Below are 18,396 nucleotides of genomic sequence, written 5' to 3'. Positions count from 1 at the left end.
TTATTCGATAAACGATTCGACTAACAACCCGTCGATCTGGTCGCGGGGTTATCCAAACACTCACCGTGTCTAATGCACGGAGCGTGGATTCTCTGCTCGTGCCCGCTCTGAACGGAAGAGCCCCGAGTCCCAAGTACAGCTTTTTCCGGTCGGATCTGTGGATGTCCATTCAGTGATGTGCCCGGTGGTTTGTCGGACCGGAAACGACGGAAATAGGCCCTGGCAAAGACGAGCGAGGCATGCACCTAATCTCTTAGAACGTCGACACACTTTTTTTTTAGTTTTTTAGTCCCGCTACTCTATTAAACCCCTGCGGTCATGTACACGGATAATCCTGTACCCATATCATGAATTTCATAATTTTACACAGTTTCTTTCAATATTAATATTCAGATTTTAGGTCGGAATATTTTAGCAAAACGCTGTAAGTGAAATTAACTTTCGGTGTTGGATCTTAGTAACAAACGGCGTTTGTTTACATCTTCGTGTGATACTTTTCCCCCTTATTTTTCGTTCTTTCCCCCTGCATGGAAATCTATTTCAGAGGATACTAAAGCTACCGTCATGTTATTCGCGAAATTTGACGTGTAAGTATATTACTTAATAACGTAAAATCATAAAAATAACGCGTAACACATAACGCCTAAGTCGCGAAGCGCTTCAGAGAGCCGGGCCGCAAAACGTTCAGGGGACGAGCCCCCTCGTATAAATATGAGTCGAAAATCATCGTTGTACACTAACATTTCATCCGTAGCGTAAAATTTAGGGAACTGCGGTGTCTCTCGATGAGAGGACCCCTTCACTGCCAAAAAAATAAAATAAAAAAATATTTAAAAAAATAAAGCACAATCAGTTTTTTTACACGTCTAGCAACCATGTTATGACGTCACCTCGAGTGTTCTTGAATCAAGACCCGTTTCTTTCGTAGACGACCGAATCGAGCCTCCCGACGCGACGTTGCCGCCCGATGAAAATAAAATACCGCAACTCCTTACGGAGCGTAATCAAAAACCCGTTTTAAAGTATACCACCGTGCAGCAGCGGCACATCACCGTTGCCAGATCGTTCAATAAAATCTCAATTTCCGCGGGGAATCCTCAAGGAACAGGGGGGCTTCGCCGCACAACGTGGCAACGCGACGACGTATGATCCGCGCAACGCATCCCCCCTCTGCGTCACACGGAGCGAGACTACTAGTCGAAGAACCGGCTGTTATAAAAACGAAGAGAAAAAGCATGAAAGTGAGAGTATCTTCTGATTACTGGTCACTGCTGGCAGCTTGACAAACGCTGACTGTGATTAGTCTGCCGGTCCGGCATGCAGCCTTCCTTTCAATTTCGTTCCTTGATTTATTTCCCGCGGCCTCGCGAGCTCTCGCACACTCAAATTGGACCCAATCGATTGATCGATGTACGATCCTAGATGTCAGAGATCCGATCTGCCTGCAGGGTAGCACGGGTGAAATGAAAAATATAAAACATCGAAATTTTCCGAGAAATATTTCATGAAGTTTCACAAAATTGTGCAAAATGTGAAAAATATGAAACATTAAACATTTCGGTGAAATATTTCACAAAATTTCACTAAATTGTGAAAAATATAAAAATATTCGAAATTCATTTTCAGGGGCCGGGTATGCAACCTGCACTAAAAGACACCAAAAAGGAAAAACCCTTCGCCTTTCATTTAATTTTGCACTGAATTTCGAAAACTATTTCTCAATATTTTTCATATTTTTCTGAAATTTCAATATTTTATATTATTCATGAAAAATTGCAACCCTGTCCGCCTGCCCCACCTCCGTCGAATATAGTATGGGCGTGCGTCATATTGGCTTCATTTATAAAAGAAGTGACATGCTATCAAAAATAAGTACGTCGAGTATAAGACCTTGTCTCCACGGGACGTTTTCACGAGATTTGTCCCAAGTTCGAATCGCAGGAATGAAAATTCTGGGATATTTCCCAGTTATCCACGGGGCAAGGCTCCTGTGAAAAGATGCCGCGGGAAGATAAATTGCCTAGTAAAAATCGAGTATTTAACCGGGATTAAGATAATGATTGAGCACGATTAACAATCAGACACAATTATGTTACAAGCCTAGACTTGCCCTTACTTCACAGTTCTCAAGGCGTTAGCTAAGTACCAACTTAAAACTGTTGAAGAAAATGGGAGTACCTACTTAATAGAGAAATCTAAAATCAATTATCAAAAATGAAAAAAATAGGGATGAAGAATGTTTACGAATCCACAACCGATCGGTCAATCGCGAACTGCGAAGACTATGAGACTACGACGTTGAATGATGGATTATATAAAATTCATTAAGGTTTGATCAAAATGCGCTCCATTTTTACGTACACCTTCCGAAGTTACGTGAGCGCGTTGCCCTGCGCATTTCCAAGTAACGTACGCACCTCGGAACTTAGCGCGATCCGCGAGCCAAGAACCGAGAGCGAGATCGGGGAGACGGTGCAATGCTTGAAGTATCCCTACAGGTTTGCAGGCGCTCCCGCGATCGAGAAGATAGGGTCCCTTTTTAGTTTACAGATACAGTCACTATCATCGTCACGTCATTCCTCTGACGTAAGGGCGTATCTGTGTTTTTACAAGAGCCCTGGAGAGTATTGAGTTCTATGGACTACAGGGCTCACATGGAAATTGAGGTACGCCCTTACTTCAGAAGAGCGACGTCATGAAGCGACACAACTTTCTCGCATAGCCACAAAAATGAAAAAGAGCCTTGGTCTATTTTCCGCTGAATCGGAGATTTTACAGCAGAGTAGAATGGTTAAATAAGCTGAAACAACTACTTCGCCTTCCAGGTAAAATTGCATATCTACGAAGTGAAGGAGAGCGTGAACTCCTTTGGGATGGCTTAGAGACTTTAACGCAGAAGAAAAAAAGTTGGATGGAGCAAAACGCGCGATACAAACATTTCAAATTTCAAACAGGTACAATTGAATTACATTTTGCAATAAGGAACCCTTATTTCTTGCTCATTTTACAAACAACATACACACCATTGGTTACTTTATGCAGAAAGGTGCTTTTACGGAGGAGCCTGGGATAGTGGTTCTTTATTGCAAAATGTAATCCAATTGCATGTCCACAAAATGAAGGAGACTCGCTCTTCGGCCGACTAATACACTTTAACGCATGAGTAGAAAAGTTAGATGGGGCGTGATACAACTATTTCGACTTCCAAATGGGTACAATTCCATACCCACAAAATGAAGGAGAATCTCTTTTCGGAGACTTTAACGCAGGAATAGAAAAGTTGGATGGGGCAAACGCGCGATACAACTATTTCGACTTCAAAGAAGATAAAATTGCATATCCACAAAACGAAGGAGAGAATGGTGTTCCAAGTATATCATCCTAAGTATTTGGTTCGTCCAACCTAACTTTGAGTTTGCGTGATCGAGCGTTCGGTTCGTAAGACCGAATACTTGTGAGGTTAAAAGAACTGATGTAAGAAGTTCGGTTACATGAACCGAACGTTTTGTCACATGAATGAAAACATCGGTTTTAATGTAAAAGCCGAATGCTCAACACACTAATTTATGCAGAAATTTATGACAAAGATATATGTTGCTACTTCGTAAACTATTGCGAACGCACTGATCTTTACTAAACTAGTGCGAAAACAGTGAATTTGTGAGAAAATTACTGCTTAAGTGGTGAATTTCTTACAGAAGTACTACGTAAGTGTTCAATTTTTAGAAAATTAATACGACCGCGCTATTTCTTAGTGAAAATTGCTGCGAACGCGCATTGTCATGGTGTGTAGGCTGAATCTCTGGCTACTCGAAACTGCGTGGGCCGAAGAAAATTCTGTACCCCTGGACAAAAACCAATATTGGCCTAAAAAACCAAGATTAAATTAAAATGTTCGTTTCCTCACTCCACAAACCTTGAAAGCCCTGGAAACGCCATAAATTTTGAATGAGGCACTTTTGCTGTACCACAAATTCCACAGAGATGCGCCTTTGAGGCATAATATTGTATACATCGTTTAGAATATCATGGCCCTTTCATCAGGCGTTTTAAAATGTTAAATGTTAGTAAAAAAATCTGGTCATCTCTCTAATTCATTAATGCTAAGCTAATGAGTCAGTACTAATATTTATAAATATTAACTTTCCCGAAATACATTCAAAGACTAAAATAATAAATTAAATCTATTCAAAAACAAAAAGCGCGTTGTGGTGCGATAATTTTTATCCCATTCTTTTAAGACTTAAAATGTTTAAAAATTTCGAGTGATTTTCTTCATATCTCTATTCTCTACTTACTTAATATTCAAGCTGTGGTATATATTATAATGTAGGAGAGAATACAATTTTATATAGAAACGTGAGAAGAACACGAAAAACCGACACCGAATAGGAGAGAGGCAATGGAATTTCTAGGGCAGGCGATAGCATGATTTCCGCTTTTTCAGAAATAATACATACGCTTCCACATTCTTGTTCTGTTCAAATTCGCAACGCAGCTAAAATTATTCAGCCATCCCAGTGGAGAAATGTAAACAAATTTCAGAGCACGTGTCGGGAAAATTATGAGGAAGAGTTCGTTGTCCTCTCTGAGGAGTAGAAGACGAGTCATATTTGGGCCGCATTTAATAGAAAGGAACCAAGCCACATCAGCTGCTGCCAAAAACTGAGCAATTTGAATTTTCACAAAAAAACGTTTGGAAGGATTCGTTTAAGAATTTCAAGGAATTTGCTTCGTACTGTGCAGAAAATCACTGAAATTTGCACAAAAATCCGCAAAACCGTTTTCATGTAAAAAATCAAACGGCCCAATTAAATTTGGCAATAGCTGATGCGGCTTGGTTCCTTTCTGCTTGACGCAGTCCATTTCAAATTTGTAGATGCTCGCTTAATCAGTTGCAGTAGATTAGAATGCTCTGTCGCAAATTATTTCACTTCAAAAATGCATTCAATTCACGTTCAATTTATCCTAACTGACAAAAAAATCATCCACAAAGAAAAAATGGTCCCTAAAGAAACTTGAGGCTCCGGCCTGGAAAACGTGACTTTTAGAGGTGAGTCACAGCATTTTCTGAAACTAATGTTTTTATTGAATGCATATGTATGTATATTTTAATGTATTTATTTTTAGTACCTGACTCCTGAAAGTTTTAATTTACCTATAATATTTAAGTAAATTATTTCAAGCATTGGATAATTCTTGATTGAATCAATTTATTCAATGACTAGATATTTAAAGATTGATTTAATCTGATCTCTAAAAGTGTATTAGCTTAATTTTTAAGTTTAAAAAATGTTTGTTTTTATAATTCTATTCTCATTGAGTATGTGCCTATTATTCTTTTCCTGACATCCATAAATTTAATATTATGTTTCCTTTTACTCTCAAAATGTATCCTTTTCTTGACGAACCAGGCGGACTGGAACACTGGAAAAAAAAAAAACACATTGGATCTAGAGTCAAGACTCTTGAAAACATTGACAAGAAAAAATACTCTTGATTCAATCGGATTTTTGCTTGAATCAAAACGAAATCCGCTTAAATTAAGAGGCTTGGTTCTTGATTTAAGCTAGATTCTGATTGAATCAAAAGTACTTTTTCTTGTCGATGTTTTTAAGAGTCTGGACTCTAGATCCAATGTGTTTTTTTTTTTTTTTTCCAGTGAAACTGAAGTTGGAAGCGGAGTCAATGGGGCGCTTGTTCTAACTTACTCTACATCCTGAAGCCCTAAGCAGCAAAGGAGGGGGGCGGGAGAGAGGGGAAAATTATTACGATGAGTTGGACGGAAAGTAAAAGTTGAGGTTGAAAAAATACTTTCTCGTCGAGCGCCCATAATTTCCGAAGGTCATTTCAAAGTCGATGACTCCTCGTCGCTCTTCTGGCGCTAGGACGTATCTCAATTTCAACGTGAGCCTTGCTTCACATATAATTCCATGTTCTCTGAGTCTCATTCTGGAATCGAGATACGCCCTTGCGCGGGAGAAGGAGAGACGTCCTTTGGCCCGTCTCGTGCAAGAATGCATCTGGTTGGTCGGTCCGCGCCGTGTCCTTACAGGTGTTGCCATTTCGTGTAAAGATCTGTCTTTGGTGCAGTACTAAAGAAAAACGTTTAAGAGCATTCGAATGTTGCCGAATTTCCTCTCGTAAAATATTAATTTCTGAAGAAAATGGAGATGTTGAATGTGTGAGGGATTTGCGATTTGACTGTTGATTTTTACGTAAAAGTTAGCGAGTAACACGATGGTGCCACTGGTTTTCTCTGAAATCAACTCTCAAGCGCAAAAAAAGCTCTCAAGTTGAGGTCAAAATGAAGGGGATATCCCACCCTACTCTGAGAGTCCACGTCTACATCAAGACAAACTCTCCATGCAAAGATAGGGAGCAAATACATTGACAGGGCTGCCACTTTATTTGGGGACTCCAAAACTGAAAACACGGCATCCCTGCTAATGTATTTGCTCCCTATCTTTGCATGGAGAGTTTGTTTTGGTATAGAGGTGGACTCTCAGGATAGCGTGGGATATCCTCTCCATTTTGGCCTCAACTTGAGAGCTTATTTTGAGCTTGGGCGTTAATTTCAGAGAAAACCAGTGGCACCATCGTGTTTCCCGCGAACTTTTACACAAGAATCAACAGTCAAATCGCAAATCCCTCACAAATGCAACGTCTCCAATACATATATTTTTCCTTTAAATTTCCAGACACTTGAAATCAAATTACGAACGAAATCCTCTGGAAATTTTGAAAAGAAATATTCACAAATTTTCTCGAACGTTCGTGATTTGTCAAAGGAAATTTGGCAACGCCTGATGGCTCGTACGGCGTTCTTCCTTAGCACGGCAGTGCAGAACTGAGGATAAACGTCATCCCCTGGTTTTACAAAGCCTGATCATCTTCAGACTAAGGAGTAATATGCGGGGAAAATTATTTTGGCAAGTTTCCCGCCGATCGTGACACGAATGTTCCAAGTTGCCGATTTTCCACACGAAAATTGGCCTCAGGTTGCCCTTCTTGGCAGCTTGGAATGAGTTTTGGCATCTCACCCAGTGGCATAAGCCAGATATTTTCGTGAAAAGAAAGGGGGGGGGTGTTAGTTCTGTTTATCACCACTTTTCGTTGGTGGGAGAAAATATTTAGCATTTGAAATGGCCGAAATCGAGAAAAATTTCCGTTGTGAGATAACTCTCTAAAGCCATGAGGCTACGGTGCTAATCTCAAAGAAGATTTAAACCCCCGGGTCCGGAAACAATAACGTGCAGTATAGTCTCGATTATCCGCGCTGATTGGAACTGGAGGTATCGCGGATACCTAATCGAATATCGCGGTTAATCGAAATCGCGGATACTCGAATATCGCGGTTAATCGAATATCGCGGATACTCGAATATCGCGGTTAATCGAATATCGCGGATACTCGAATATCGCGGTTAATCGAATATCGCGGTTAATCGAATATCGCGGTTAATCGAATATCGCGGATACTCGAATATCGCGGTTAATCGAATATCACGGATACTCGAGTATCGCGGTTAATCGAATATCGCGGTTAATCGAATATCGCGGATACTCGAAAATCGCGGTTAATCGAAAACCGCGGTTAATCGAATATCGCGGATACTCGAATATCGTGCATAAATGGTAGGGATCAGTACATGATCGGTAGTTTTTCCCTGTTAAACAGCATTCAGACATTTTGTAAAACAGTTTGACCTCAAACTTGTTTGCTACGGATCGCTCAAGTTCCTGAAAAAAGTCGCGGATAATCGAGACTATACTGTACTCAAAATATTAAGAGATAGAAACGCGAATATTTTCACGTAGAGAACGTTGCGCACAACAAAAAAGGATCGATAGTAAATCTTTGCAAGAGGTACATGCATTTTTTAAAATTGTAATGATTCTATAAGTGCAGAACATTTGTATGTACGCAAAATTTCAAGCGGTACTGTAAAAACGTGAAAATTAGACAATTTTCATAAAATTATCACGGCATTCATAAACGTTAGTAATTTAAGACAGGTTAAGATTTTTCTTAATGTTCGCGTGATACCACATACCCACTCTGGAGTTCGAATAGTTGCGCGCTCAATGTCCGCTTTGACCAGTGTTTGATCATGAGATATTATTGTGCACATTTTCGTGAACGTTCAATAAATACGCGATTTGTCCATCGGTTTTGTAAAATACACAAAAAATTACACATTGTTGCCACGTATTCGTAGTGGCGCGCCTTCCATTTTTCCGTATGCAACACGCGCATCCATAAAATGCGAACAGTTGTATCAAGGCGTTATTATCGTGCGTTGCTTATTTTGACCGAGATATTGGCATGATGAGAAGCCCCACCACATCATATTCTACCCGAGTACCGGTTAGAAAATTGCATGAAAACAAGAACTCATTTCAAAAAGGAAATATTATAAAGCCACTTGGCTGAAGGAAAACGACTTTAATCAATCTTTTTTTCCCCCTAGGGCTCAATTTGATCAGTTGATGCAGAAACTCGAACTTGTTAGCTACTGCATGCAGCAAACCAAAATAATACACCTATCTCTTTGAAGAGAATATTTGATGGCAGAATAGGGTTTGCATATAATAAGAAGCGAGTCTGAAGAGTTTCTCCAGAATCGAAGGGCATTTCATCTTAGAAAAAACCGGCAATCCTGTGCACTGACAACCGAAGGCTGATGGAAATACTTAAATTCTGTTGGAGGATATCTTACAAAAAGTGAATTAAATTAGGTTCATACAAATTTTCCATTTACCTTGTGTTCATCTGACATGAAACTGATTTGTATATCAACAGTGTAAGTCCGCAACCACAAGTCTCGTTTGTGGTATTTGAAAATCTCCGTTCATATTTTATTTTTTAAATGAGAACAAATTGACATCAATCCTTGAAGTTTTTGCAAAATTTTCTTGGCACTGAGAAGAAAAATCACGGCAGTTTTTAAGGATTGCCGTTGAGTAGTTTTTCATGTAAAAAATAAGGTAGGTATGAAAGGAGGTCTGCGACGCCGCAAACCGAGATACGTGGTTGCGGACTTACACCGTCGATATATGAAAACCAACAATTCATTCATTTTGACAATCTGCAGAGGTAGTTATTGACTATTATTACAGTTCTCGTGAATGTATGGACTCAATAATTTCTAAATAAGTATGATAATAAAATTTGATGAAAAATCACTGCGACAGAAGAGCAAAAATGTTTCAGAAGCTAGCACTCCATCTTTGCAGTTTTTGGGCTACGTGATTTTTCTTTTATTTCTTGTAAAAACGGTGCTGCCAATTATGAAAGGTCACATTGTAGTTTCATCCTCAGTACAAAAAGGGAAATTTTCTGACTGTGACCACCTATCAGTGCACTGTCCATGATCATTCAGTTCCATTGAAAACTGTCCACAGATTTACTTTTAACAGCTTTGTACAGCATAAAAATTATGAAAATAGCCAAGAACTACACACGCTTGAAATGTGCAAGTATCTTATGATTGTTGATCTTTCTCGACATAATACAGTGACCTATGACTTCCTTCAGGGGGAGGAGGGTAGCTTACGCTTAGGGTTAGAAACTTGCCACTAAGCTTGAATATAAGCGAGAAAGTAGTTGGTCTCTTCTTCATGATGACAAAACCTGAACTATAGAAAAACTGATGAGATGGCAACATTTTCATGAGTGTCATGTTCTAGAAATTGCACGGGAGATAAATACTTGGCTCTAGATGCCTGTATGCTGCAGACCAAGTGAATGGTTTGCACTTAAGGAACTTCTGCAGACAGGCTGGGACAGAATCAACAGGTGGTTTACATTGTACCAAGAGCACATGTGTACACCTTAGAAATGCTCCACCACTTGATGAGAAAAACGATTTTGTAACATGTTGGAGATTCAGTTGATAGTGAGCCGTACGGAAACGAGTCGGACTGAAGTTGACGTGCATGTGATCAATATAGGACATGGTAAAACCGACGACAACAAGACAAAAAATACTGACTTTCAGCACAGCAGAAAAGGTATAGATTGTGAGTTAAGCTCAAATTAGGTCTTAAGATAGTTGTGAAAGCATTAAATCAGGATGATCAGGAAATAAGCAACCACTCTTCAGGCGACCCAACCATTAGTAGGTCATTTAAAAATCGAGTTTAAAAAGGGATGAAACGATCGAGACTTACCGCAAACGAGATGAGTAAATTGGCAGTACAACAGATGAAAGAAAATACGAGGAGTAGACTGAAATTACACGCGGCAAATATTCAGAATTTTGATACCATATGATAAGGAACTGTAGGACTTGTTGACACTACGATGGACAGCTAAATTAGGAGAGAAACTACGGCCGCGGCACGCGACGAAAATAAATCCGACAGGCAGAGAGAGCGGAACTGATGAAGGCACACACGAAACACTAAAATTCAAAAACACAATTTAAAAGGATGAAAAACAGGAGTATCCAAATCCACACGAAGACACGAAGTGCTGTGCTACCGTCACGGAATCAGTATCATGCTCATCGCAATGTAAACACACGAATACATGAAAAAGACTGTCATCCATTCATGAAATCGTTTACGTCCAGACGAGCGAAACGGAGGGGCGCCACATGAGCATGGTTGCCATATCATGCGATAAAATAATTTTTTCCGCACTGATTTGAGAGGAAAACTTCAAAAAACTATTGCAATCTTGCTATCCGCGCACATGTGATTGTTGCACACTGATGACGTAGGAAAAAAAAAGGAGCAACTTGATCATGGTGGCCATCTTGGGCGTCATCTAAGTTATTAAGTAAGCCGCTAAATTTGAACTACGAATTAGTGGGATTGGCTTACTACCGCCAACAACACTCAGCGTGTTCTTCCGCAAAACGCGAAAGAAAGATGAGAAATGGTTTAGAATCCGCTACAAAATAATTCAACGTTCTAAGAGTGGGACAGAAACCATGCCATCTTAATTCGTGTAAAATTTTTGTAATGCTACACGGAAGACAGGTTCTTCTATCACCCTCTGTTGTAGTTTTAAAGTATACTTCGTTTGTAAGTAATTCAACTGAGAAAAAACTGGGGCAGTTTTAAAATTTTAGGGATAGAATATAGATAGGGAAAAATTATTTAGGAGTAGTTCTCATGTTAAAAGTCAGCCGCGAAAAAACATTTTAAACATGAACTTAGTTCCCTTTGAAACTTCATCCTTAGGCATTGAATCATGGAGGAAGAAAACTTCAAACCACTTTTTGATGGTTCAAACTTTATGCGAATTAATCCGTTCCTGTTAAGATTTGTGTAATTGATAAAGATTCTTGAAGCCTCATCTACATTTGGGTCATTGTATACAGGAATTCCTTTGCTCAAGTGTGTCCTGTGCTGGTTCTCTGTATGATTCTTTCTGCACTGCCACAGATGATGACCGGTAACGATATAACAAGAGTAAAATGTTCATTCCTTGAATTATAAGAAAGGTAGGTACCTACCTAATTCATAAAACACAAAAAACTCGAGTAATTCTATATTGGAACAAAGCAATGAGATATTAAAGGTTGGAAATTAAAATTAAAAATAAGGAGAAAATAGTGCCCCTCAATCAATTATCCATGGTTGATTCGTCCATGGGCAAGCTAAATTGTCTTTTTGATTCACTTCTTAGTCAATGTAACTTATGAGCGGAAATTTGATTAGGAGTTATTTCTCAAGGATTTTAGATAAAAAAGTTGGTGCAAATAGAAAATATTAACAATTCGTTACATGTATTTCTGCTTAACAAGTGGACCTCATAATATTTTTCTACTAACTATATTACTATAATGCTAGTAATATTCTATGGTATATTACTAGTAATATTCTTCACTGCTAAGTCATTCAGGGGTCATGAAATTAAATTAAACTGAACTAAAAAAGAGAACACGAAACCTTGATGAATGACTAGATGGAAAAACTTAGCAATGCAAGGAAGTTCAAAGAAAAATATAAAATTCATAGAAAATTTAGGGGAAGAAAAGAGGAAAACATCAGAGGGGTACTGACTTAAAATCTTTATTTTACAAAAATATTAGAAAATAAACTGGTAATATATTACAATTAGGACTTACAATTAGTTTGACTCATTGAGTAGAAATTAAAAACAGAACATTATGAGCTCTTCGAATTTTCAAAAGAGGAAGCTCAAAGTCTCAAGCTTGAAACGGAAATCTGGTGCATTTTGACAGGAATATTGGACGTATTTCTGCCAAACGGAACTGTGTGCATATGACGTGAGCCCTGTTAAGCTTACATTTTTGTGGGTCTCAGGGTTCATGTCGTAATGCACATAATCCCGTTTGGCAGAAATACGTCCAATTATAGAAAGTCGAGTGTCTAAGACATCTTGCATGGAAAGGCATCTTATTATATAAAGAGTTCATTTATAATACGCATTAGAACTACTTTATCACTGCTCAACAGTTGCACAGCTTTTTTTTTACAACTTTGTTTCTTTTAAAATAAGTCTTGGAGACATCCATCTTTCCAACTATTTGCTGTAAAAGGTTTAAATATTGAAAATTGTTTTAAAAGAAACTTAGAATCAATTAATGCTTTTGAAACTAAAACATTCGATCACTGTCTTTTTGATAGACACCATGAAGTTTAGTAATTTCATCTAACTGATTTTGAATTTGCAATGTGCTCTGATCTATCCATTGGAGGGAATTCATGTGGAAATTGAGAATCCGACCAATTTGAACTATAGGATCACTATTGTCCTGGGACCTATTTGAGTCATTCAGATGTTCGATGATTTCTTTCAAATCTTCCGACATCTGTTTCAATTGAACATCAATATTCTCAGCCGATTGATACATATTTTCTCTTTGAGGATCCCGTGCTGCATTATTGGAAGCCAACTCTTTCTCCAGAGGAACCAAACAGTCTTCTAATTCTTTCTGTTGAGCTAAGATGAAATCGAGCTCGTGGTCTAATTTCTTTTGCTCAAGTTTGACGTTTTCTACTTCATTATTTAGAGATACGATCTGAAAAATAGAAACAGACTTTAAGCAAAGAGTGACTGAAAACAGAGAAAAAACGGTCATTGGTAGGAGAGATAGAAGAGGGAGAAAAAAAAAACAACTTTCCTTCATATCATTTAATCAGCTTGCCCCCTGAGCTGCTGCAGAAGGGAAAATATTAAAAAGTTCCAAAAACCTGGAAAACAAAATTATTTCTATACAGGGTGTATCAGACCCAAAATAAGCCCCCCCCTTCTTTGCTGCATGTATCGTATCATGTTTGGCTGGTGCCTGTGTTTGGTGAAGAATAAAATAAGTTAGAGACCACGAATCTCCGTTTGCGATGTTGTAAACTTCCAGTCATACTTAATTTATTCATTGGAAAACTAGTCTATGTAATTTCTTGAAAACTTTCTTACATTTTCTACTTTGCTATTGGAATATTCTGTATAAATTTCAAGCTATAAAGTTGATTTGTTCCTATTCAAACAAATAAACTAGGAGCAGAGATTTTGAAACTCCACAATTAAGATACTTGGTGTCGCATTTCACCCATTGGTATGATGTGTTCCTGAAGATTTTAGAGGATTGTTAGTTGTTTTTGTCACAATTCTTTTAATTCTTAACTTGACAGGGAAATCTGTCAAATTTCTTACAAATAGAAGACTAAAAATATACAAACGACAGGAAATGAATGGCATGGATATTCGTGATTTAAGACTCGAGATAAGTGCTTTTTACAAAGTCCCCAGTCCAGGTCCTACCATTAGGGGGAACGCAGTAGTGAATTTCCTTCAGAAAATACTCTAAAACAGTGTTGGTTCCCTTTTCAAACCTATTTTCCTTCTATCACTTTTCAAACTAGAGAAAATTCAGTCAGCTTATGAAATATTTACCCTCACTCCTTAGCACGACAGTATAAAGGTGTATTAACGGAATATTATGCAGTATGTACCATACCTTATCTGCATTTTTAATAAGAAAATGATCCCAAGTATTGATCTGGGCGGCCTGGTTCATGAAAGTCTTCTCTTGTTCTTCTAGATCCAGAGTCCATTTGTTGATTGATTCTTCTAGTTGAACAAAGTTTATGGATGCAGGTGTGCTTGATGGGGCAGTTGTGGTGGAGGTTCTAAAGGAAACAGAAAAATGAAAAAAATTCATATCAAGACCTAACAGAACTGTATGCTCAATGTGATGATTGTGTGTTTGCACTGATTCCTACCTCGGTCAGTTGCATGCTCATTTTCTTGTTTTAATTTTTATATTTTTTAGCCTCTGTTCCAGTTGAGAATGGGCATGTAATTGGCCCGAAACGTCCTGGTTGTTTTGTGTCTCCTCTAGCCTTGTAAACCCATTTGTTTTTTGTATTTTAGTGTGTTTTTATTGTTGTCTGCATTCGGGCTATTGTGTCTCTCGCTCTCTTATCACTGTGATGAACTTGTCGATACTTATAAAGCATACTCAACTTGAGCGCCCTCAAGCATATATTGGAAAAGCATACTCATTAAGGGAACTAAACTTTGACACATTCACTGGTACACCAGTTCATTGGACGATTCTTGTATAGATTTTACCGCTGACTACAGGGAGGATGACACTACACCAAATGTGGGGATAATTCAGCATCTATCAAACTATTAATGAAAGAATCAGCACGGCGATAAATGTATTGTGTGGATAAGAAAATGACAGGGGAAAAAAGTAGAAATGTGAACTAAAGAGACCAAAATGCACTTAAGAGAGAAAAAACAGATTGACAAGTCCTGGCTGATGATAAAGCTCCAGTGTAGCAATTCTACTTCATTCTATATCATACCAAAATGAGAATGAGTCCAAAGGAACCATTCCTCAACCAAGTTTAACAGTTTTCAGTTCTTGTGCGCTCAAATTTTTGATGTGAGAGCAAATGAGTTGGTTCTTCTTCTTCTGTAGGGGATTGGACAGTGGTGGATTGAGTATTGCTTTTAAGCACACATGCATAAGCCTTTTCCACTAAAGCTAAAAGAAAAGTAATATGATAATCTAAGGCTTACGCAATGGTAGTGCTCGGTAGAAGAGATGAGCCAGTTGTTGCAGCGGAGGAAGTAGCTGCTGGCATGGAAAAGTTAAGGGAGAAGCCCGGTTTTGCTGCATCTTGAGTAGCTGGTGCAGCAGAAGTTGCAGGTGTTGTTAAAGCTGTGGCCGTTGGCACCGTGGAAGTGGCTTGAGTTGCTGTGGTTTGGGCTGCAGGAGCGCCTCCAAGAGAAAATCCAGTTGTTCCTGATGCTGTGTTGAAAAAGAAAGGAAATAATGGTAAACCACTGGATAAAGTTAAAAAATCAGGTACATTGAATCTCACAGCACATGAAAAGTGTTTTTTTTTTATTATTATTATTATTTTTTTATTTATTTTTTTAAAACATAGTTCATTATCAGATTGCTACTACTACTATTACAAATGGAAAGTTTGAACAGATGTTATACAGCTGAAAGTTAAATTCTTAAGGTCAATTGTTGTCCGAAGTTTATTTTAAAGTAAGTTTGGTTCTATATCACTAGGATCATGATTAAAAATTTTAAAAAAAGCTGTCACTTGCATCCTCCAGTTCCTCCACCTACCAGAGGCCTTAATTATAATTCAAAGATTTAGGGCTGCTCAGTATGATTTCATTCCTTCCCAAAAGTTGCGCGGATTTAAGAACGTAGGTTACAATTTAGTATCTGTAACTACTGCTAGAATGAAGCGATTGAGCACCTTTCAGGGATACAAAAATTTCCAAGGCTCTGATCGTTTCTTATAATCCAATTTTATTCTCTTAAGAAAATATGCAATTTTTCTCACTATTACCACTGAGAGAACCTTTTATTTTTGGGAATTTCTATCTTGAGGGTATACATAATTTGGACCGCATTTAGCTGGAAGGAACCAAGCCACATCAGCTATTTCAAAACTTAACTGGGCAATTTAAATTTTTCTGGGAGAACGCTCATGCTTAATCTTGCCAAAATGTTGAGGAATTTGTTCAAAACTATACAGAAAATTCACTGAAATTTGCAAAAAAATCTGCACAACCATTTTCATGTAAAAAATCACATTGCCCAATAAATTTGACAATAACTGATGTGGCTTGGTTCCTTTTTGCTTAGTACAGTCGATTTGGGCTCATATCTCAAGAGATTGCAAGATCATGAATGTTTACCCCCCAGCGGGTAGATTATTGAAATTGATAGACAAAGCTGTAGATAAAGCAGACAAAAAGGATGCGGGCTTCATTGGTGGAAGCAGATGGTTGAAATGGGCAAAGGAGGTAGGTAATAGACTAACTAACGGCAACCCACGAGAAACCCTTTAGTTAGTCCATAATTTTCTCCTTTAGTCTACAGGAGCAGCAAATTTCAACTGATAGGATTGCTCCATACTCCCTATGTCCTCTATGTCTATGACTTTGTCTATCAATTTCAACAATCAGCCTGCTGATGCCCTTGACCCTGGCTTCCGCTAAAATCTATCTTCAAACAGACTTGCTCCAGTCTAACTCATAACATTCCGTAACTTTTCCCTGACCTTTTGAAATTCCCTGTTTACCACAGGTTTTACAGACCTGTAGACACCCTGAAAGTTAGTCCCCTGCTTTTTTCATTCGCTTAACATTATTTACTGATTCATTCCCTCAAAGCTGCAATCCTGCCCCCCCCCCCCCCCCCCCCATTCCCTATTTCCAAAAGGAACCTTGGGCAATCTTAGGCTCCGGCTATGGTAAAAAAGAGAATTGAATTGAAATAATTACCAGGTGTCGATCCAAAACTGAAAGATGGTTTTGTTCCTCCACCAGAGAAATTGAAGGATGGCATTGAAGCTGAAACAAAATAGAGAACATGAAACAATGGTTAGGCGTCAAATTCAATATGAGGAAAAAGTTAATCCATGAGGAAAGAAGATCCCATTGCTTTATCATTGTAACTAACATTTCACTAGATACACTGCTGCTATTCTGTTAAACCCAGGTGCTCTAGTTAGAAGGAAGTTGGCATAAAGTGATTACGCGGCTATCTCTTTCCCTATTTGACTTACTTATGGATTATTTTCTTAGTTTTCAAAATGGTTATCAAGAGCCGTAAAGTGCAACAAGTATACATTGAATTGCGTAAATACTGACAGAGATGTAGAAAGTTTCAAGACGCCAAACAAATCCTGCTATCTGGCTTTAATGCCGAACAGCATGTTTCTGATTTGTCTGATTTGTCAGTAAAGCAAGGGATTCACCCTACTTTTCTTAAAAATTAAAAAACAAAAAAAGGTCATTTTTTAAAATTTCCTCCAACTTGCTGTAACTCGCAGGCTATTTCTGTAAACCTGCTTAGTAGGAATAGGGAAAGAGAAGATGAGATGAAAGTTGCATTGGAAAATGGCATTATTCAACATAAATGTGCATGGAAAATGGGACAGCTGACAATTGATACATTTAGGTTGATATGATGTTTGTCTCATCTTTTACCTCCAATCTGAAACTGTTAAGTTATTACCAATACTTGGAGGTTGACCTCTGCCGAAAGCGCAGACACTTTAGTTTTTCAGGCATCCACATAAAAGTTTACTTCCAAGTAAAATTAGCCTCTTACAACAATTGGAAGGTAAACGTAAGATCAACTGATTAATCTGAGAATTTCGTAGACTATTCCTTTGAAGCCAGTGGGCTCTCAGTTCATTTCCATGAGATAAAGTTTACTTTCTGCGTTTCCGAAAGTGTTACTCTTAGCAGGACTCTCAGGAGAAGCAATAACTTTAATTGAACGAAATCTATTCATTTCTGTGGGTAGTGTGTACATTCTGAATTGATCTTTTAGCTTCCTAATTGTTTAAAAATAGAAATTTTAATGCAAATTAGAACTCACAAGCTGCCGATGTTCCAAGAGGAGCAAATCCCAGGGTTGGTGGTTTTGTAGTTGGAGTGCTGGTTCCGAAAGACATAATTGAAGATTCGGAAGTTTAGTCTCGTTACCTGATGCTTAAAGCTGTCAAAGATTCAAAATTTTGGATTAAATTAAACTGAAAAACATAACAAACTTACTAATTTAGTAAAGGAAATTCAAAGTCACAATTTACATGCGGCATCAAATTCACATTTCACATAATCAAAACAATGATAATACCGCCAAGGAACGAGAAATGTGAACCAAATTAGAATATCTATTGCCAAGTTCAGAAATAAATAACATCTTGATTTATAAATTTTCTATACTTCATTACCAAAACAACTCTAATAATCAAATTACGACATAAACTGCAACATTTCTAACAAATTTTAATATTTTATTGTTATTAACTTGTTAAAAATCTGATTGAATTTTAGTTTTTGAGATTGCTACGTTTTCGTAAACTTGGCAACGTTGAAAAACATCAAAATAGAAACATTGAACATTGGACTGAATTGTCA

At 38.0% G+C, this 18,396-nt stretch overlaps 2 protein-coding genes across 5 annotated transcripts in view; both read right to left on the bottom strand.

Annotated features, from left to right (window-relative positions):
* LOC109032552 (diacylglycerol lipase-beta) overlaps positions 1 to 10,559 on the bottom strand; it is a 74,981-nt gene extending 64,422 nt beyond the window's left edge. Inside the window, exon 1 of the mRNA XM_072303835.1 lies at positions 10,176 to 10,559. The gene's annotated coding sequence lies outside the window, so the exon portion shown is untranslated. The remainder of the gene's footprint in view (positions 1 to 10,175) is intronic.
* Positions 10,560 to 12,013: 1,454 nt separating this feature from the next.
* The window catches only part of Nup62 (nucleoporin 62), a 128,341-nt gene continuing 121,958 nt past the window's right edge, over positions 12,014 to 18,396 (bottom strand). Inside the window, exons 1-5 of one of the 4 annotated variants that reach the window (XM_019044860.2) lie at positions 17,855 to 18,102; positions 16,750 to 16,818; positions 15,016 to 15,247; positions 13,940 to 14,111; positions 12,014 to 13,003 (exon numbers count right to left, since the gene is read on the bottom strand). In XM_019044860.2, coding sequence (XP_018900405.2) covers positions 12,578 to 13,003; positions 13,940 to 14,111; positions 15,016 to 15,247; positions 16,750 to 16,818; positions 17,855 to 17,930 — 975 coding nt within the window. In that variant the 5' untranslated portion in view covers positions 17,931 to 18,102 and the 3' untranslated portion in view covers positions 12,014 to 12,577. Of the gene's footprint in view, positions 13,004 to 13,939; positions 14,112 to 15,015; positions 15,248 to 16,749; positions 16,819 to 17,854; positions 18,103 to 18,396 lie in introns of those variants that run through there. The other 3 variants (XM_072303838.1, XM_072303837.1, XM_072303836.1) reach the window with 3 other exon arrangements.

This window comes from Bemisia tabaci, chromosome 8 (assembly GCF_918797505.1).
Source record: "Bemisia tabaci chromosome 8, PGI_BMITA_v3".
In the NCBI taxonomy this organism is placed as follows: Eukaryota; Metazoa; Arthropoda; class Insecta; order Hemiptera; family Aleyrodidae; genus Bemisia; species Bemisia tabaci.
This window is presented reverse-complemented; position numbering and strand designations above follow the sequence as displayed.